This window comes from Drosophila innubila, assembly GCF_004354385.1.
Source record: "Drosophila innubila isolate TH190305 chromosome 3L unlocalized genomic scaffold, UK_Dinn_1.0 0_D_3L, whole genome shotgun sequence".
Classification (NCBI taxonomy): domain Eukaryota; kingdom Metazoa; phylum Arthropoda; class Insecta; order Diptera; family Drosophilidae; genus Drosophila; species Drosophila innubila.
The window spans coordinates 11,063,008-11,082,304 of NW_022995376.1; the positions used below are offsets into that span (position 1 = coordinate 11,063,008).

The 19,297-nt window shown below is 41.3% G+C and overlaps 5 protein-coding genes and 1 long non-coding RNA gene across 8 annotated transcripts; 2 read left to right on the top strand and 4 right to left on the bottom strand.

Annotated features, from left to right (window-relative positions):
• Window positions 1-20: 20 nt before the first annotated feature.
• LOC117786890 lies at window positions 21-9,407 on the bottom strand. Its single transcript, XR_004617649.1, has 2 exons — window positions 8,986-9,407; window positions 21-343 (listed from the first exon to the last, which is right to left on the bottom strand). It is a non-coding gene; the product is annotated as an uncharacterized LOC117786890 (long non-coding RNA).
• Window positions 325-8,978, bottom strand: LOC117786888 (ubiquitin carboxyl-terminal hydrolase 36). 2 transcript variants are annotated; one of them, XM_034625306.1, is made up of 6 exons: window positions 8,165-8,978; window positions 5,691-6,472; window positions 2,422-4,275; window positions 1,597-1,723; window positions 1,380-1,400; window positions 325-1,094 (listed from the first exon to the last, which is right to left on the bottom strand). In XM_034625306.1, exons 1-6 carry the CDS (start codon window positions 8,529-8,531, stop codon window positions 712-714), a joined length of 3,534 nt encoding a protein of 1,177 aa, XP_034481197.1. In that variant the 5' UTR covers window positions 8,532-8,978; the 3' UTR covers window positions 325-711. The 2 variants fall into 2 exon arrangements, with proteins under 2 accessions (XP_034481197.1, XP_034481198.1); XM_034625307.1 differs by lacking the exons at window positions 1,380-1,400; window positions 1,597-1,723 and having other exon boundaries at window positions 325-1,092; window positions 8,165-8,973.
• Window positions 9,408-9,952: 545 nt separating the features above from the next.
• Window positions 9,953-14,029, top strand: LOC117786805 (TOM1-like protein 2). Of its 2 annotated transcripts, none has more exons than XM_034625201.1 (6): window positions 9,953-10,152; window positions 11,557-12,008; window positions 12,071-12,819; window positions 12,884-13,025; window positions 13,237-13,287; window positions 13,442-14,029. In XM_034625201.1, exons 1-6 carry the CDS (start codon window positions 10,086-10,088, stop codon window positions 13,655-13,657), a joined length of 1,677 nt encoding a protein of 558 aa, XP_034481092.1. In that variant the 5' UTR covers window positions 9,953-10,085; the 3' UTR covers window positions 13,658-14,029. The 2 variants fall into 2 exon arrangements, with proteins under 2 accessions (XP_034481092.1, XP_034481093.1); XM_034625202.1 differs by having other exon boundaries at window positions 13,445-14,029.
• Window positions 14,030-14,037: 8 nt separating this feature from the next.
• Window positions 14,038-15,018, bottom strand: LOC117786853. Its single transcript, XM_034625266.1, has one exon. The coding sequence runs from the start codon at window positions 14,931-14,933 to the stop codon at window positions 14,190-14,192; it is 744 nt and encodes a 247-aa protein (XP_034481157.1). The 5' UTR covers window positions 14,934-15,018; the 3' UTR covers window positions 14,038-14,189.
• A 44-nt stretch (window positions 15,019-15,062) lies between these two features.
• LOC117786883 lies at window positions 15,063-15,948 on the top strand. Its single transcript, XM_034625302.1, has 3 exons — window positions 15,063-15,217; window positions 15,339-15,384; window positions 15,468-15,948. The coding sequence occupies exons 1-3, from the start codon at window positions 15,164-15,166 to the stop codon at window positions 15,617-15,619; spliced, it is 252 nt and encodes an 83-aa protein (XP_034481193.1). The 5' UTR covers window positions 15,063-15,163; the 3' UTR covers window positions 15,620-15,948.
• An 83-nt stretch (window positions 15,949-16,031) lies between these two features.
• On the bottom strand, window positions 16,032-19,297 carry LOC117786795. The gene is made up of 2 exons (XM_034625190.1): window positions 18,952-19,297; window positions 16,032-18,897 (listed from the first exon to the last, which is right to left on the bottom strand). Exon 2 carries the CDS (start codon window positions 18,731-18,733, stop codon window positions 16,655-16,657), a length of 2,079 nt encoding a protein of 692 aa, XP_034481081.1. The 5' UTR covers window positions 18,734-18,897; window positions 18,952-19,297; the 3' UTR covers window positions 16,032-16,654.

Below are 19,297 nucleotides of genomic sequence, written 5' to 3' on the forward strand. Positions count from 1 at the left end.
TATATATATATACTTATGTATAATATATCCAACATGTTTTTATTAGTTTTGGGTTACATTAACACTAGCAATTGATTATTGCCGCAGCCGCAGCCGGAGCTTAGTAATGCTATAAATAAAACTGGCGCTCAAATAAAATTTGTTTATGTTCGCCATTTAACTTAGACAAATGTTTAATCTACTCTCTCAATTCTAATATATAATATTTACATAATCATTTCTTCGTTAGTATCTTAAATATATTGTTTCTCTTTTATTCTTTATTTGCAGTTTAATCTGGTTTTGCATTTAAATGTTTTACGTGTTTTTCTTTTTTTTTCTTTGTTTGGTTTCTATTCCGTTCCTTCTTTTCTATGTTTATTTGGGAGGGGATTAACATTTTTTTAAAATGTGGACAATCCAGCGACAATTTGATTTAGTTGTGTTTTCCAAGTCTCCTTTAAAATTAACACAATAAATAAAATGCCAAACAATCTTACAAACAATTTTAACTTAAGATGGGGGATCGTTGAAGGTGGGGATATAATAATGGGGGAACAATAATGCTCTAGCTTATAGCTTACATGTCCTAGTTTCTAATATATTCATCAGCAGTTAAAAAATGTTTACAAAACTCATGTAAAATCCAATCGAACTCGTTTGCCACTTGCTGGCCACGAACAACAACAAATAAAACAACAACAGCAACTGAACTAAATCATTGTCATCCAGTTAGGACTGTTGTTGCTGTTGTTGTTGTCCTGCCGATTGATGTTGTCGCCGCGTGAAGCCACCGCCAGACGCTAGATGGCGCTGCAAGGCGCGCTGCTGTTGAAATTTTGCACCGCGATTATATTTAAATTTGTTGCGCTGTTGAAAATTGGGGCGATAATTATGATGATGGAAACGGGGAAAACCGCCGGATTTGTTGTTGTTGTTGCCATGCCAACGTTTTTGTCCCTCGTATTCCTGGAATGGATTGTAGCCGGGTATGCTGTTATTATTACATTTAACCGACGCCGATTTGATCTTCCGCTGACGTCCACGATCCATTTCATTCTCCTCATCATCATCCTCATCCCGTTTGCGTTGCTCACGCGCCTCGGAAAGCAGCTGTTAAGCAAAAAGAGAATTGACATTAATTAATTGCTTTAGTTATGCAAGAATCAGATTGAAACTTGGATGGCTAATGGTGGTAATGAAGCTTATGCAAATGAGTTAACATGCGATTCAAAAGTTCGAGCTGAAAAACAATCGATGGCAACAATTTGAAAACAGTTTTCCAGCTCTTGAAACTATATCTAGTTAATTTGGTAAAGCGATAACGGGCATGGCTTGAATTGAATTAAATTGAATTGAAAAACATAAGCTTCATTTCATTTTTGGATGGATTTACAGATGTACTGCAACAACAGTTTTACCTATTGGGCTCTAGGATCTCGACGACGTACTTAAACGAAGTGTTGGTAGTAGGTAGGGGGAGTAGGAGGCGCATTGAAGTGTCCACGCTGCATGGAGACTTCAACACAATCACAGTTTGACGCAATATATTGCGAAAATTGAGTATGTAATCATAATTATTTCAAATTATCAGATCATTTGGAGTCGTCGAGTTACTGTTACTGTTATTGTTGCTGTTAATGTTAATGTTGTCACTGTTTATGTTAATGCTGACGTCGATTTGCCCATCCGCATTGCCGTTATCTTTATCCGCTATCCGTTTCGCACAAACCAAATCAAAAGTCTATATGAACGGGGGATATAATAATGTGGAAACAAATGCAAAAATTACAAAAACAATTTTTCGAAATCAACCACAGCATGCAATCGATTACAAGAAATAATAAAATAACCGAAAAATAGAAAATTAATAGGTCCGAGAGAGTTACCTAAAAGTGCCATGCTCTCATTGATCTTTGAATTTGTATTTACACCAAGGACCGCAAATAATAGTTATGAATGCAAATATTAACCGAAGAAATCAGAATAAAAAGAATAAATATAATATGATAGAAAATATTAGAATTTATCTCCTTGAAGAACATGTGATGTATCATATAAAAGGTGGATTTAGTGCTGATTTAAAAATAAAAGTTACGGAATAACTATTATTAATAACTCATATTTATTAACTTTTTAATAAAAATAAAAAAAACTCTTATTTTTATAAAAAAAAATTGTTACTTTGGAACTTTTATCATAACATTTGAAAATAATTGTTAAATTGAAATTTAGATTTTAAAACTTATAAGAGTTGCGGTCCCTGATTTACACATCTCTAAGCTCATTGAGAACACAGCATTTTTGGGTCCACCGAAGTGTAACCCACATCCACAGTGTGTGTGTGTGTGTTGTGCGTGTGTGTGCATTGATTTGATTTGATATGAAGCGTGCAGCAAGAGAAAAGACTTTCTTATCTTATCGCATTACATTCTCACTTACCTCCTTGTCCATCTCAGATGCCTTGCCATTCCAGCTGAGCACGGAGCTGCCATAGCCACGATGCGTTTGCTTCAACAGCTCACTGACGGCATTGCCATTGGCCAGCGATTCACTCTGATAGCCATTGCCGATCCTCGGCGTCTGTTGTTGTTGTTGTGACTTGGCGCTGCCATTGAGCAGCTTCTGCCGCTTGGCGCCAGGCGTTGTTGCATTGTTGGCGTCTCCACACTTGCCGGCGGCAAAGGGATTCTTGTGATTCTTCGGCGTTGTGTTGACACTGACAGCTTTTGGCTTTTCAGCAGGCTCATCATCATCATCATCATTATCGTCATCATCGCCATGAGTGATCTGCCATATGCCAGTATTGGATTTAATTACAGCTGGCGATGGCGGCGTCTTTGGGGATGGCGGTCCTTTGCTGCTGCCATTTTGTGACTGCCAACCGTTGCTTAGCTTTGTGATCTGTCCCTTCTCCTGCTGCTCCTCCTGCTCCTCATCTTGATCCTCTTCATCATTGCTATCAGCTGCTGCTGCTGCTGCTGTTGTTGCTGCAGGTGTTGCATTTCTGTGTTTGTTATTTTTATAATTGTTTAAACTTTTAAATATCTCGTCTATGGCATCAGTCTTTTGTTTGTTGGCCGACGAGGCATTTGAGGCGGACTTGGCTTTGTTGTTGTTGCTGCTGGTACTTGAGTTGCCATTTGTCTTGGCATGTCCATTGCGCACTGACAATATTGACGGCGGCGTTGGCGTTTCCTCATCTGATTCCTCGCTTGAATCGGCGCCACTTCGACGCTTGCGGGAATTTGTTGCTTGTTGCTGTTGCGGTTGTTGTGGCGACTGTTGTTGCTGCTGCTGCTGTTGTTGTTGTTGTTCCTCCTCCTCGGAGGCAGACTCATACGGAACGAGGCTCTTCAGTGGCGTCTTTGGCTTCAACTTGGCAGTTTGTGCAACGCCTTCGCTGTCCTCAAACATTTTCGGCATACTGGGCAGCTGTGGCGCCGTGTTGGCTTTAACATCATCATCGCTATCCTCCTCCTCCTCCTCGTCGGATGACATTGGCAGAATATGTTGTTGCTGGTTGCTTAAATTGTTGTTGTTGCAGGAACTTTTGTTAGCATTTGAATTTGCAGCTGGAGCAGCTTCTCCCTTAGGCAATGGGCCAGCCAGTGAATGCTTCGATTGCGAAGATTCCTGAAATTTATTAGCTCCCATAAGACCATTTTGCTGCTGCTGCTGCTGTTGATGTTGTGGTGATTGCTTCTGTGGTGTGGTCTTGAACTGAATGGCCGTCTTGACACCACCACCAAGTGCATGTCCATTGCTATTGGCATAGCCATTCGGCAGCTGTGGTCCAATAAAACGTGGCGACACAACGGATGCGGATGCTGTTGCTGCTGAGGTTGATGTTGCCGTGGCAACAGTTGCCACTGCTGGACTATGCTGCCCATTGGTCAGACGCAATCCGTTCAGCTTGGCACCACCATTGTTGCTGCTGGCCACATCCAACTCATAGAACATTATGTAGGCATTCGTATTGCAAACACTCTGCATGGCAATCGGTCTCACATAGCTGTCATCAAAGTTGTAGTAGCTGCCCGCCTCGGTTAGACCAATGGCCGTGTAATGGCCACAATGCTGTGAGACGCCCAAATGTGTGACCATCGACACCAGGCGATAGCTCAACGGCTGTGCAGCAGCTGTTGGACTCCGTGCGGCGAATCTGCTCAGGTCAATGCGTGGCTTGAAGCTAATCTGTTTGGTCAGCTTGTTGCCCATCATCGAGAAGCGTTTCAGCTGGATGCACAGCGTGATCGGTGCTCGCTCCAGGCTAAACTGTTTCGTGGCAGACACCTAGAAATATATATACAAATTAATACATATTTTTAATTATTGGAATTATGTTGCAAATTGTCTAGCTAAATCTTGCACAATTCTAATCGAGATAAAGTGAGATTTATTAATTGGATATATGAGTAAGTCAAAGATGTTTTAATTATGGGAATTATAAGAAATACTTGTTTTTTCATATATAAGAATTATTGAAGACCAGGAAATCAAACCAATAGGCTACGGATTCGGTTTCGCTACGTCCTTTCGGTTTTTTTCTTTTGATTCCGGTATCAATACGGTACAACAAATCAACTTGAAAACATTTTAAAATGTTAAGATGTCGTTTTATAATAAATATGTCATCAAAATATATAGCTGGACCTAGGACAAAACAAAATTTTTGAACGAATTTAAAAATATTTGAGTGCAGAATGAATTTAGAGGCCAAACCATGATCAAAATGACATTCCGCTTGAAAATCGGTTCTGTTTTGTTAAAAATATGCCAGTTTGAAGTTGGTCGCACCCTTGACCTAGCCACTTTACAAGTCACAATTTTTTTCATTTTCCCATGATTTTTTACAAAAAAATGAAAAGTCTCAGAATCAAATTTAAAGAGTTGTTTTATACTAATTACGATATAAGAAGTCGATATAAAGTGAAAACTTGAGATTTAAAATTTTGAATTTTCAAAATTGCAAAGGGGGGACCCTTACCATCGAAATCGAATCTTGGTCGAAAATAATTAAATTTTCTCAATGAACCAAATTTGAGTACAGAATGAATTTAGAGGCCAAATCATGATCAAAATGACATTCTGCTTGAAAATCGGTTCAATTTTGATCAAGTTATGCCACTTTGAAGTTGGTCAACTCTTTAACCACAACCGTACCGGTACAAACGTTTCGGTATTCGTTTCTTGACAGAAAATTTTCATTCGGCTACGGTTTCAGTTTCGGTACTAAAAATGAAACGGTTAGTTTCGGTTAACGGTTCCGGTGTTATTCTTTGTTAGAGACTATTTAAATAATACGTTTTGAAAATATTTTAAAGATCAAGACATAATTTGTTGATAATCGAGCTAAAGTGAGATTTATTAATTGGATAAATGAGTAAATCCAAGATGTACTATTTTTGGATGGGAAATTATGGGAGTTATAAGAAATAAAAGATATTTCATATATAAGAATTATTGAAGACTTTTTAAGTAATACATTTTGAAAATATTATAAAAATCAAGACATAATTATTTGATTTAACATTTTGACTTCAAAAAATTATAATCATTACAATCTCTACTTTCAAGTGCTTGCAAATTAAACACAAAGTTCCTGCGCAATTAAATATATATGTATCTATTCCTAACAAAGCAGATAAATAGACTGATTTATTATTGCAATTTCGTCGTAATTAATCAATCAACGATTTGTTACTCACCTTTTTCTTGCAGCCCTCGCATTTGTAGCCCATATCCTCGAGGCGTTCCCGGGAAAAGTAACCGTCAAATGCCTCCTCGAGGGTGTCCGCCTTGCGGATGTCCAATAGTAGATCTTGGAAATGTTGAAACGTAATCGAGACATGATTGCAACTCAGGCAGCGCACCTCGCTGCGTAAATATCCGCCAAAGATTTGATTAAGAGGTGTCGTCTCCTTCACCAGCTGATCCAATTCCTTGTAGTTGCGAAAGCGCATTAGATACGCCTTCTCCATGGCCTCGACCAGAAAGCGAAGGAACTCATGGGCATCCTCCTGGCGTCCAACGACCATGTGCTTGCAGATTTGCCTCAGCTTGGTGTATATAAGAAATGGACGCACCGCTGACTGATTGGATTGTGTGGACTGCAGGGTTTTGGCCATGGCGCAGATGATGCAACCACTGCCGCCACACGATTCACTGATGTTGCAGTTCTCCAAATGTGACGACTCCGAGACGAGCCAATTGGCCAACGCTGGGATGTGAAAGAGCGCCTGCAGCGTCGAGTTGAGGTAACAAGTGTTGCCCACATTGAGCATTCCAGTGCCCACTTGCCACTTGCGTTCCGACTGCTTCCATCCGATACGAATGTTCTCTCTTTGGAATAGCACTCGTTTCGGTTTGGGCAGCTCATTGGGATTCGAGCTCGAATTTGAGTTCGAATTCTGATTGGATTGATCCGTTGACTGCTTGCTACGATTGCCATTCACAGTTCCGTTGCCGTTCACATTCGCATTGTTATTGTCTGTAAATGAAACAGCAAATTTACGCCTGGGCATTAGCACAAGTCCAATAAATCGGGCCAAGAGCACAAGGCACGGCAGCAATAGCAATTTATATAGCAGCCACAATGCGAAGCTGCTGTCCACAATTATCACAGTCATTGTAATACATTTGAGGGAACCAAGTCGAACAGAAACAGCAGAATTGACTTGGACTAAAATTAAAACGAATATATGACGAACACTGAGATACTGACTGCCACAGGCAGCGACACAACACCACCAACGAGCACCACACCACGAGCCACAAATACACACACGCACTCACATATTATACATATATATGTACATATATAATATGGTCACCTGTGCGCCTTTGTGCGTCTGTGTTATGTTGATAACAGCGAGCAGCGATTCGTCGTACTCGCTGCTGTTACAAATAAAAAAAGAGGGTGACTAGCATTTCATTTCATTGATATCTATTGTCGTCTCGCTCTGGCGTATGCTAATTGAAAGTGATTCGGATATTTTGAGTGTTGCCAACTGAATTTTTGACTGCTCGTTGTGAAAATTGAACAACTTTGGCGCGGAGTAACAGTTGTTGTTGTAGGCGTATTGCTTGTTCTTGTTGTTGTTGCTGATGCGGCTGGCAAAACAACATGGCCTGACCAGAGGAGTCTTTGACCATTTCTCTGCATCGCCTTCTCTTTGTTTTTACTTCCTGCTTGCGTACAAGGCGAAGGCGAATATACGAAATGTGTGTGTGTATGTTGATTTGTACATTTATTTGTATGCATGAATCACACTCATTCGCTTCTACTCTTTTATATTTCCATTCACAACACACAGCAAAATGCGACGCAACATTTCTTAAAAATAAAGACTATGAAAATAAGATCCAGTAGCAGACTTTGCAGTAATGCGATTACCAAATCTAATTTTCAGCAGCAGCATTAACTCTATCTATAAGTGCGAACGAGAGACTGAGTGAGTGAGTGAGCGGGAGAGATAGAGAGGGTAGCCGCGTGTAAAATGTTTGCCGCGACAACGGCACGTTTTTTTTCAGCTCTGCTATGCGCTGTGATTCAGAAGTAGACAGTAGTAAAAATGTGTAGTGAGTTCTCTGCCGCGGTCGACGTCGCTGTCGCTGCCTGTCCAACTCACTCTTTACGATCTTGTACTTGTTTTGCTTGGTATGCTTTTCCTTTGCATTTTGTTTATATGAGACCACCACGTACACCACCCAAGCGCACACACAGACACTGACGCAGCCACTGCCGCTACTTCTGTTGCTGAGACTGCGACGTCGCTGTTCATAAATTGTGCAGCATAACCAGACAGGGTATGAAAAAATGTGTTTATTCACACGTGATGATGTTGTTCAAAATATGGCAAAACAAACATTGCAAGCACAATCTACACACATACAGATACACAGACAGTAAGTCAAGACAGTGTTTTGACAAAATCCAAAATGTATGGTGAACAAATTTAAAAAAAAAAAAAAATTAATTTTCATTGAATTTAACTATTTTTAAAAATAAATAAAACAAAGGTGTGCATTTTTTTTTTGGTCCAAACACTTTCTCGACCAACTGTACATACACATATTCACAGCAGCGCGCCTGGAAAATTTGTGCGCCGATTGCCAAACACATTGAGAAAGACTCAGCAACTAAAAATAAAAGACGATAACGATGACGATAACCACTTACCATGTCCATTTGAGCCGACAGCTTTGCCGTTTGTTTTGTTGTTACCAAAATTGTTGTTGTCCGGCTCAATGACGATATATTTGGATTTGAGTTTGGCCAGCACCGATTCACTGTAATTCTTAACCTCCTCATATTCGATTTTGGCGAACAAGACACGCTTGGCATTAGCCACAATTTGACTTTGCAAGTTATCAGTCAATGAATCGTCGCCGGTTTTGGCCTCGTCAGCAGCAGACCCAGATCCAGATCGACTAGCTGTCGCTGCGACGCAGCCTCCGACGCTTCCGGCGACGTTGACGCCAAGAGATTCCCGCAGCGCAGCGTTGACAACATTCGCTGTTTCGCACACAGCCAACGAGACGGGCATGGCGCTCGCAGTGGTGGGCGGAATTTGTGGTGGAATTTTGAAGGATTTAACGCTGCTCTCCTCTCTCGACAGACGCTGCTCTCTCAGCACTGATAGTTAATGATTAGTTGAGTGAGGTTGAGTTGATAGCGCATTAATTAAATCAGTAGTAATAGTGTCGATTGGACGATTGGTGAGGGGGAAGGCGGTGGCGCAAAAATTAAATGAAAGCATTCGATGTGGTTGTTGTTGTTGTTATTGTGGTGTAGGCGGGCGGATGTGTTGCGCGGACTCGAACCCAGACACACACACACGCGCACACTTTGAAAACTAGCTGTTGTGCATTTGAGCAATCCTCAAGATCCGCCTCCGACCGGTCAACTTCACGTTTTATAGGTCCTGCCCCCGCGTTCAGCGACCGCTCCTCTGCGTCCTTCAACAACGTTGAACGTTCGTTCGTTGCCCGCGCTACAACTTTTTGTTCTTTATTTTATTTTATCTTCACACTCTCGTCTCACTTGCTTTCGGCCAACACACCAAGCAACCAATGCACGCACACTAACACAATTGCACACGCTTTTTTTCGCTTTATGCTATTGGCTCCGCAATTCGGTTTAATGTGCGGTACTTTCCCAGCGAGAAAACACAAGAACACTTGTCGTATTTTATTCGATTATTCAACATAACGGGTTTATCCTTTACGTTTGCATATTTCGTGGGCGAATATTTGATTTTCAAAAATAATGACAATTCCTTCCCTCGTGTTTCTTCCGACTGTCAATTCTCTTTTGCATCACTTTTCGCCAAACGAGACTGACCACTTTGTTCAATAGTTGGCAGCACTACGTGAAGTTGGAAGCGTGCCATATTTTCAACTCACACGAAGTTGGCTGCACGCAAATTTGATCAATCATTTTTAGTATTTTAATAATACTGTTTGTACGAGCCGCCAGATCAGAAAATTGGACGGGGTGGCAGCTCTTTGGGCCGGGTGGCAGCGCCGAAGAAAATGCAGCAGATTTCCAGCTAATAGCAATTTTAAAATTATTCTAGCAAACGAATTCTGAAAAAAAAAAACAGATTTAGCATTAAAATAGCTAAGTTGGCAACAGTGGCAGCAGATGAAAACGCAAAAAAATTAGCCAGATCGGGAAATTTGGCAGGGTGGTATCAAAAAAATCAAGAAAACTCAAAAAAAAAATATGCAAAAATTTAAAAAATTCGAAACTAAGTACAAAAATGAAAAACCACCCAATTTCGGAAATGTACTTGTTTTTTTAAGTACAAAAAATCGAGCCAGATCGGGAAATTCTGCAGGGTGGCAGCCCTTGATTCGGGTGGCAATCTCTCACACCAGTGCTGTCAAGTTTTTAGCGGGAAAATAGCTGTTTCTGTCAGCTAATAAAAATTTTAAATTTTTCTATCATACAAATTCTGAAAATAGCCAGATTTAGATTTAAATTAGCTAAGTTGACAACAGTGGCTGCAGATGAAACGCATAAAAACATTTGCGCTCGTTTTTAGTAAGCAAATAAATAAAACAAACACGTATTAAACAAAAGTCAGTGCACCAAAATGGCTTCATTCTTTAATGTGGGCGCTCTAGGCAATGTTTTTTCAACACCCGTTGGACAACGCATCGGTGAGTAAAAGTGAAAAGAAGCGGTCATACAAAATGTTGTGTGAGGTGTGTGTGGGTGTAATTATTAAATTGTCTCACTTTTTCAAATATGCATATGTTTGTGTGCATGTTTAACAAGTATATTTGCGCATTTCAATTATTATTATAACAGCTGTGATCCAGACGGAAACGCTGCACAAAGCAAGCTATTGAAAATTGAATTTTCCCAACTTTCTTGGGTAGTTTGTCGTTTTCTTATTGTATTCGGAACATATACACACGTACCTGAACACACGCACACACACATGCAATCGCACGCAACACCCATATCACCCACCACAATAACAGTTTTGTTGTTGCCATCTGATTACTATGGCAAAAACCGCTATTGCGCCAGTCCCCTCCCACTGTCAGTCTCAATTTCAGTTAGTGACATTGCGAATTGCCTGATAAGATTACAACCACATACCTTTTGTATAGTTTTGGATGGCTAGCGATCTATTGAAGCCTATGACACATTCATGCAATAGATAAATAATAATTGGGCTCACTGAACTCCTTGACCATCTCAAAATACGGTGCACCTAATTAGTTTTACGTTTTTAATTTTGTTTTTGCTATTTAAGTTACATAAATGTGTTAATTTATTCAATTCTGCTTTCTGTCGAATTTTCGTAGTCACTTAGTATTGTTATAGTGTGTTTGTGTGTGAGTCTTAGTGTTACTTTTCAACGCTTTACTAATTTGTTGCTTCATCCCTTTTTTTTCTCGCTCCAATTTCCTATTGCGCTTTTTGTTTTGCTTTGCTTTAAGTTGAATTAGGTGTAATTTATAACTGATTTTTATGTCTGCGTTTTATGAATGCAATTGTTATTGTGTTTGCTTTTGTTGTGTTATTTGAGTGCGTTGCACTTTAAAACAAAAAGCAAAAGCAAAGAGCGTAGTGCGAGAGTTCGATCTCACTCTTTCTTGCTCGATCTCTCGCTACACTCACCTACGCCAATAAATTGATCGGTTTACACGTGCCAAATGTCATGATATGTGCATAAATAGCAACTATCTCAATATCATGTTATGTTTGTGTGTTAACTGTTCATTAGTTGTTGCTTTGTTTCATATATGTGTATTTAATTTGCAATTATAAAACGCTAAGCTTTAAATTTATTGCTGCCGCATGATATTTTGTTGATGTTTATTTCTCAAGCGTAAACAAAATACGATGTCTCTAAGCCAAAAGCAAAACAAACAGTCGAAAGGAAAAAGAAAAACAAACAAAAACACACTCAAATACATACCACTCAGCTGACTGTTTTTTCATATTTGCTTGCCAAAATATCAACTTAAATATTTAAACAAATTGTTTTTAAACAGCATAACTAAAGCAAATTCCATTCTCCGTCCCCTTCCCCTTCCATTTTCTTACAGAGGCCGCCACCGATGCGTCACTGGCATCGGAGAATTGGGCGGCCAATATGGAAATCTGTGACATGATCAACGAATCCTCGGACACGGCGCGGGATGCAATGCGTGCTATACGCAAGCGTCTCTCACAGAATGCTGGTAAGAATAATCAGGTGGTCATGTATACGCTGACTGTGCTAGAGACCTGTGTGAAGAACTGCGGCAAGGCATTCCATGTCCTGGTCGCCCAGAAGGACTTCATCAATGACCTGGTCAAGCTGATTGGTCCCAAGAATGATCCTCCGGCCGTAATGCAGGAGAAGGTGCTCAGTCTTATACAGATCTGGGCAGATGCTTTCAAGAATCAACCCGATCTCAATGGCGTTACACAAATGTACATGGAGCTGAAGAATAAGGGCATTGAGTTTCCGCCCACCGATCTGGATGCCATGGCGCCAATCTACACGCCACAGCGGGTGAGTAGACACCTCTTTATGTTGAAATACATATGATTAATTACTTTGTTTTATATTTGTAGAGTGTGCCTGAAGTTCATCCAGTGCCGCATCCACAGCTTATGGCCGCCCAGCACACAATATCGCCTCAGCATGTGGCAGCCGCTGCCGCTGCAGCTTCCGTGGCTGTTCCAAGTGGACCGTTGCATTTAACGCCCGAACAGGGAGCCAAATTGCGCTCTGAGCTGGAAATTGTTAGCAACAATATGTCCATTCTGGCCGAGATGCTAAGCGTGATGAAGCCGGGCCAAGAGTCGCCCGATGACTATGCTCTACTCAATGAGTTGACCGCCACTTGCAAGGAGATGCAGTCGCGTATTGTGGATCTGATTGGACGTGTTCAGGATGATGAATTGACTGCTGAATTTCTGCGCATTAATGACGAATTAAACAATGTGTTTTTGCGACATCAACGCTACGAGAAGACTCGTGCCCAGGGCAATGCCGGAGCAGCTGCGATTACTTCCCCATCTGCAGTGCTTGGCGCTGCCATGGGTGTTCCGGGTGTACCGACAGCGGGAGCAGGAGTCGGAGTCGCAACTGGAGCCGCTGCAGCAACTGTCTCTCCATCAACAACTGCTGTCAGTAATACGCCACAAAGTGATCAGCTGCTAATTGACTTGATTGAAAGCAGCGAGGAGCAACTGCCCCAAAGCTTTGGACAGTTACAACTGGGCGCCACTGGAGGAGCAGCTGCTGGTGCAGCAGCAATTCCAACAGGCGCTGCCGATGAGTTTGATATGCTGGCGCAATCGCGCACCGACGGCAACCAGTAAGCAACATTATATATATTTAATGATCCATATTTAACATGTGATTTGTATTTGTTAATCCAGTAAAACGGAACTGCTGCGGGATATTCCAACTGTGGATGCAGCAGCTGGAAGTGTTGCGTCTCCCTACAAGCAACAGAAGCCGTCACCAAGTCCACAACAACCACAACCACGTGCAGCCGGCGATCCGCCGGTGGTAAGTAAAGTGAGTAAACTACGCCTGGAATCGATGTTAACTAATGTCGCTCTAATGTTTGTTTTTTAAATTAATTATGTATATATTTATATTTATATACTCTATATATTTATTTTTTAATTTGCGTTGATTTTATTTTCGTTTTATGTTTTTCTGCAATATTTCGATTTGGTTTCGTTTCGTTTGGGTTTCTATTCTGTTGATGATGGCCACCACTTAGTCGACGAAAGAGAATGAGATCGACGAGATGGAGGCGTGGCTGGGCAGCTCAGTAAGTAGCAATAAACAGCAATAAATCATTTCTCATCTTCTTCAATAAATGGCACATACATTTTTAAGTTCTTCATTTTATACATTTATTTTTTTTTTGGCTTTCCAATGTTTCACTGTAAAACTGGTTTATTGATTAAGATTTGCTTTTCAAGCAGAAGGACATTGACGGCATTGAGGAACTGACCAGCTCCGAGTTTGATAAATTCCTTGAAGAACGGGCTGCTGCCGCTGAAAATCTTCCAACGATCAATGCATCGAACTCCGCCGCTAGTGCCACGACAGGATCTGGATCTGGAACAGGGCCCGATAGCAGCTTACGAAAGACACCAAAGAAACCAGGCGCTGAAGAGGATCTGCTTGCGCTTTGAGTGTGAGTTTAGTGCGACGACATCCTTGAGGAGCAGCGCCAATTGTTTACTCTTTCAAATGTTACACATGCCTAACATATTTATACATAACGTATATACATATACATACATATTAATAGCAGACATATACATACATTTTTATGTAAAATGCTTTTATTTTTTAATAATTGACTTTCGAGCTTTTTTTAATGTTTACATTATTTACAAATTCCAAAAAAAAAAAACACCATTTTCTGCAACGACAATTGTAACTTATTCCAAAATGCAATCTTTTTTTTGCTCTAATTCTAAGCTATGCAGATAAAACACGTATTGATTGTAATTGTATTGTATATTATGTTTAATAATCTATTTGTTGTTTATTTATACATATACACATATACCTTATAAAGTTAATTTATTAAAATGAAAAACAAATCACTGGAAAGGAAAAACGTACAATTTTCTTATAATATTATTCATATTAATACAGTTGATATTTTTGATTGAGGATGCCAGGGGAATTCTAAATAAAATTGGAGCCAGCCAGACATCATTCCTGCATGGCTTCCTTTTGTGTTAGGGCTTGTGTGGCGCCTCCAAAATCACTATCGTCGTCGGTGTTTTCATTCTCCGGCTGCACGTCCTCCACATCGGTGTCTGTGTCAGCAGCGGTATTCCTATGTCGCTCCAGTTGCCGCTCCAGCTCCTCAATGCGCTGCTTTTTACTATTAAGCAGCAACAGGAATTTCTTGAGCAGTTTCTTCTCTTGTAGCTTGGAATCTTTGATATATTGCTCGTATTCCGCAGCCAATTCGTTAGGTTGGCTGGCAGCAGACTCACTCTGGCTGGACGCTACTGTAGCAACAGAAGGAATCGTAGTTGACAGGTTTTGTCCACATTCGATCGCTGCATCTAGCAACTGATGGACGTTGGATACTTTACGCAGTGACACCTCAACGTACAACGTTTCAAAGCCAGTGCATTTCCAAAGCTTGAATTGTGCCTGTTGCTCGTCCAGCTCGTAGTCGAATCCAGGCAATCCCATTTGCATAGTGAGTGCCTTTTTGCATTCGGCGAAAAACTCATCATAGGGCTGCTCCAATTCTTCGGCTGCACTTCGAATTTCATCATGTTTCAGAATAGCTTTGTAGCTCGTATTGCTCGTTGTGATGAACAACTGCAGCTCTATCGCATCCTCCAGCCACTTGCTGTGCATGTAGATAAAGGGCTTCACATCCGTTTGGCTGTGGCTCAGCTGCGAGCGCTGCAATACTTTAACAATGTGTTCCGTCATTTAAATTTCTAACAAATTGCACAAGTTTTAAATCAGCTGTTTTCGATAACGATAAGTAGCGAGTTGGCCGAGAACGTTTTTCAGCACTGAACGTTTTTCGCACTTCTACAGTTGTCAACACTAAGCCCTTTAGTATTAAGATTAAACAATTAATAGGCACTCCAATCAATTTATAGTTGATTGCTGCTATTACTAATATTTCCAAGTATTTGTAATTTATTTTATCCAGCATGCTTAACAATATTATCAATTTTGCCAATTACTGGTGGTTTCGATACCTAATGGTGGGTATAAAAAATAAATATAAATTTAGTCTTAATTGATGCTACTAGTAGTATTTACAGCTTGTTAATATATAAGTAAACATGTAAATAATTGTTAATAACTTTTTATATGCTGTAACAGGTGACTGAGCTGTATGTAGTCGAAAAATGGGAACGTGTAACGATACGTGAGTTGTAAACATCAATCATTCGTCATACTTGAATTTGTGATAATTATTGGCGTGTTCTCTCTTATCGCATTTATTCACAGACGTCATCTTTATGGTCCTATTTTGTGTGTTCTGGTACTTCAACTACTCCGTATTGCTTTCGGTAACCGGCAATATCTTTGGATTTGGATACACGCCCATTGCAGACATTTTACCAGCGGTGTCTCATGGAGCAGGCGTCAAGGTCACATAATTAATCATGTCGTCGTCGTCAACTGAATATTTTTTCAATTTCTGCAATTATTATTAACTAGCTTTCCCATAATTCTGCCTCAGGTTACGCTGAATGCAGCATAAATTTAGAAACTCATGGAATTCGTTATTATCTCTCGCATAAGCTTAAAGATCTGTAAATGTGTTCCAGCTCTGTTTTGACATATTTCCTTATATAGGATATAGATTATATATATTCTAATATGCTATTTAATATCATTTCTGTAGCTCTCATTTCACAGCATTTAAGTCAAATGTAGATTTAAGTTTTAGTTTTGGCCGTTCCAATAAATGTGTTGAACAAACTGAGTCATCTTATTGGTTTTTTTTTCTGACACCTGCTATCTCGAGGTATGATGGAAACAATTGACTATCTTTATTGTTTTTATATGTATATATATTCTTTACTTTCGCACTTCAATGCACTAAATGTTACAATTTCATTACAAAAATATAGCCTATTGTTATTAGATGTTTATGTGTATTAAATATAGTAATTGTATTTGTAAGATGTATAGAAAAATTGTGCAGCCTTTTGTTATTCGAGTGGCCGCACGGATTAAGATCAGAGTTCGATCAGAATCAGAAACAAAACGCTAAACAGTATGTAGTTTTACCAGAGTGAAAGTAAATTAGGATAGCGCTGTTCTGAAGGATTCGTGGGAGGGATGATAATGGGTAAATGGGTACATACATACTTTGTTTGCTTAAGAGTATAAAAAACTAATTCTAAAATTTTGTTGACCATCGTGCCGGGCATTCCAATCAATCCAACTTCAACTTATCCAACTTATCATTCTCATTAGCATAAAACTTAGCAATTATTTTGTTGTGGGGCGTTAAGCAGCATCGGCAGCAGAGGGATTAACACCAGGTGCGTATCCCCCGGAAATCCGGCCACATTGCCTGTTTATAAAACTAAATATCTTACAACTAACTGTACAGACAGAAGCTTCTCTAAAAAACAGGCTTTCATCTTTTTCATTCAGATCACAACAGCCATTGGCATTGCTTGTTAGGATGGTGTCGACGTGCTATCCAGCAGCACCGACGCCAGCTCCTCATTAGACTCGACATAGACCAGTGTTGGATCCTCTCCGAATTCCAAGCGTCCATAGCGGGCCACCAGCGGCGTTTTGTTGCTCACTTGAGGTGCCCTTGGCCATTTTCGCTTGGGCTTTGTGTGTGTCAGCATATGCGACTTGAGATTGGTGGACTGGGCAAAGCACTTGGAGCAGCCATCGATGGGGCAATGATATGGCCGATCTCCAGTGTGAATGCGCACATGAGTACGCAAATTGAAATCCAACGAGAATCGCTTGCCACATCCCTCGAACGTGCACTCGAACGGCTTCTCACCAGTATGGACCAGCTGGTGACGCTTTAGCTTTGAGCTCTCCACAAAACTCTTGCCGCAGACGTTGCACACATGACCACGCGGGCCATGCGTATGCATGTGCTTCCGCATGGCGGAGTGATTACGGAATTCCTTGTTGCAGCCACGATGTGTGCATCGAAACTTGGGCTCCTCATCATCCTCGGTTGGCGGAGTTGCTGCTGTCATGGTTGCAGCTTGCTGGTTGCCACGCTGCTGTTGTTGATGTTGATGCTGCAGCTGTTGTGGCATGGCATTGTTGCTGCCACTGGCTGGTGCCAACGGTGGAGGTTGGGTTGCCAAATGACGCTTAATTGCCTTATGGTTGTTTACATTATTGTTATTTGCTTTCAGACGCACATTGGTGCTGCTGTTTTGCAATACCAACTTGGGTAGAGTTTTAGTTGCCGCTGTTGTTGCTGCAGCTGTTGTTATTGTGGGATTAGCAGGTGTGGATGCGGGCACAGTCATTAGTTCAACGGGATGAGGCATGTTCTCAATTAGCTCAATGCTTCCGTATGCTTCATCCAGCTGATATTGCTCGCTTAGCGATTGACTGTCCTCCTCCTCGACCTGTTCCTTGACATCTTCGCCATCGCCTTCACCATCCCGCATATATGCATTTACCACCTCTTCCACATCCGTTACAGCTGCAGCACTAAACGGATCCGGTAATATAACATATTCATTTCCAATACCATCGTTGAGAACATCATGATGTATCATATGATCCAGGACCATTTTTGGCTTGACATTCGGTTTATGCTGCACATGTGGATCATCCAGGTCCAGTTCCTCTTCATCCTCATCCTCCGAGTTCAACGATGACCAAAGCGTCACATTGAACTGATCCTCCGTGATGCGTATGGGCACTTTGGTTTGCTTCCAACGCTTTGCAGTTCCATTGCTGTTGCTAGTGTTGTTGCAGCTGTTGCTATTGCTGATGTTGCTGTTGGCTTGACGTTGAGTTCTGCCAAAGGGCTTAAAGTCCTGTACGTGACAGCTATTGGAATCATCCGTTGATTTCATATAGTAATCGTTCTCTAGCTGCTCCTCTTTGATGGTTTCGGCCGTCGCCTCAATGGTGGTTAACATTTCCGAGGCAATCTCAAAGGCATTCGCATCGCGTTGCATGACAGGCGACCCATCCTCCTCCTCCACCTCCTCCTCGCCGGATGACAGACGCATATCCGCATCCATATGTTGCTCATCATCATCCTCCTCATCATCGGTGGCCTGCTCTTGCTGTTGCATGATTATCGGCGGCGGCAGTGCGTCTGCCGTGGCCATGCCAACGGAGGAGCCGAGTCTATCCATGCGATCCACCGGATAGTATTCGTAGACATCGCCAGATATAAAAAACTCACCCGTGTCAACAACTATATTGGCTTCATCATCATAATCATCGATGATTTCCTCGATTAGAAAGCTGCCATTGTCGCCAGCATTTCCCATATGTTCCGTGCCATCCAGTTCCGTGCTATAGGGATGCTGATGCTCCACAATTGCCGCTGTCGGTGGCAGAACATGGGTAAAATACAACGGCGATGTTGTATTTGTATTGTGATTGTGCACGGCCGAGGAGGACATCGACATCGACATGGGCAGGGAAAGAGGCAGCGGCAGAGGCAATGGTACTGCTGCTGCTGCCAATGATAAGTTCTTAACAATTGGTGGCGCTCTAGCCTGATATTTGCCGCCTTGATGATGACTTGTCATCGTCGTTGACGTCGTCGTCGTCGTTTGGCGTGTTTCTTTTCTTGCTCTTTATGTATGTTTGTTTGTGTCTGTCTGTCTGTAACTGTGTGCGTCACTGTGTGTGTGTGTGTAGGCGCGCGCTCGTTCGTGTGTATATGCCACAACAAATTTGTGGATGGGGCCCACTGCAAATTGCCAATTAGAGAGCAAACCATTTTGCAATATCATAAAATACATACCCGCAGCCCAATTGCGTTTCAAATCGTTTGTTGCGTTGTGTTTTGTGTGTTGCCTTCTTTACTTCTATCCTATATTGTCATCGGTGCGTGGGGCGCTGCGTCGACGGCAGCAGCGGCAGTAGCAGACGTTGTCTGGCAAATGTGTCGCTTTTTGATCGTCTTGAGATACCACACGGCCTGATTATTACACAATGGTGCGTATATGTCGATATATGTTTACTAGCAATGTAAATATTTTGAATTTTGCCGGTAAATATGGCGGAATTGTATTTTCCAAAATGGCTCAAGCACTTTCTCTTGCGTACAACTTTTGTTGGTGTTAGTGTTTGACAGCGAACCGACGGCA

What these genes read in the sequence shown, in the direction of transcription:
- LOC117786888 (XM_034625306.1), bottom strand. Translation starts at nt 8,531, where the DNA reads ATGCCCGTCTCGTTGGCTGTGTGCGAAACAGCGAATGTTGTCAACGCT. An exon ending in TGTCGGCTCAAATGGACATG is followed by an intron (nt 6,473 to 8,164) that starts GTAAGTGGTTAT and finishes TTTCATTTACAG; the next exon opens with ACAATAACAATGCGAATGTG. An exon ending in GCGAGGGCTGCAAGAAAAAG is followed by an intron (nt 4,276 to 5,690) that starts GTGAGTAACAAA and finishes ATATATTTCTAG; the next exon opens with GTGTCTGCCACGAAACAGTT.
- LOC117786805 (XM_034625201.1), top strand. Translation starts at nt 10,086, where the DNA reads ATGGCTTCATTCTTTAATGTGGGCGCTCTAGGCAATGTTTTTTCAACA. An exon ending in ACCCGTTGGACAACGCATCG is followed by an intron (nt 10,153 to 11,556) that starts GTGAGTAAAAGT and finishes ATTTTCTTACAG; the next exon opens with AGGCCGCCACCGATGCGTCA. An exon ending in AGGCGTGGCTGGGCAGCTCA is followed by an intron (nt 13,288 to 13,441) that starts GTAAGTAGCAAT and finishes TTGCTTTTCAAG; the next exon opens with CAGAAGGACATTGACGGCAT.
- LOC117786853 (XM_034625266.1), bottom strand. Translation starts at nt 14,933, where the DNA reads ATGACGGAACACATTGTTAAAGTATTGCAGCGCTCGCAGCTGAGCCAC.
- LOC117786883 (XM_034625302.1), top strand. Translation starts at nt 15,164, where the DNA reads ATGCTTAACAATATTATCAATTTTGCCAATTACTGGTGGTTTCGATAC. An exon ending in GGTGGTTTCGATACCTAATG is followed by an intron (nt 15,218 to 15,338) that starts GTGGGTATAAAA and finishes ATGCTGTAACAG; the next exon opens with GTGACTGAGCTGTATGTAGT. An exon ending in ATGGGAACGTGTAACGATAC is followed by an intron (nt 15,385 to 15,467) that starts GTGAGTTGTAAA and finishes ATTTATTCACAG; the next exon opens with ACGTCATCTTTATGGTCCTA.
- LOC117786795 (XM_034625190.1), bottom strand. Translation starts at nt 18,733, where the DNA reads ATGACAAGTCATCATCAAGGCGGCAAATATCAGGCTAGAGCGCCACCA.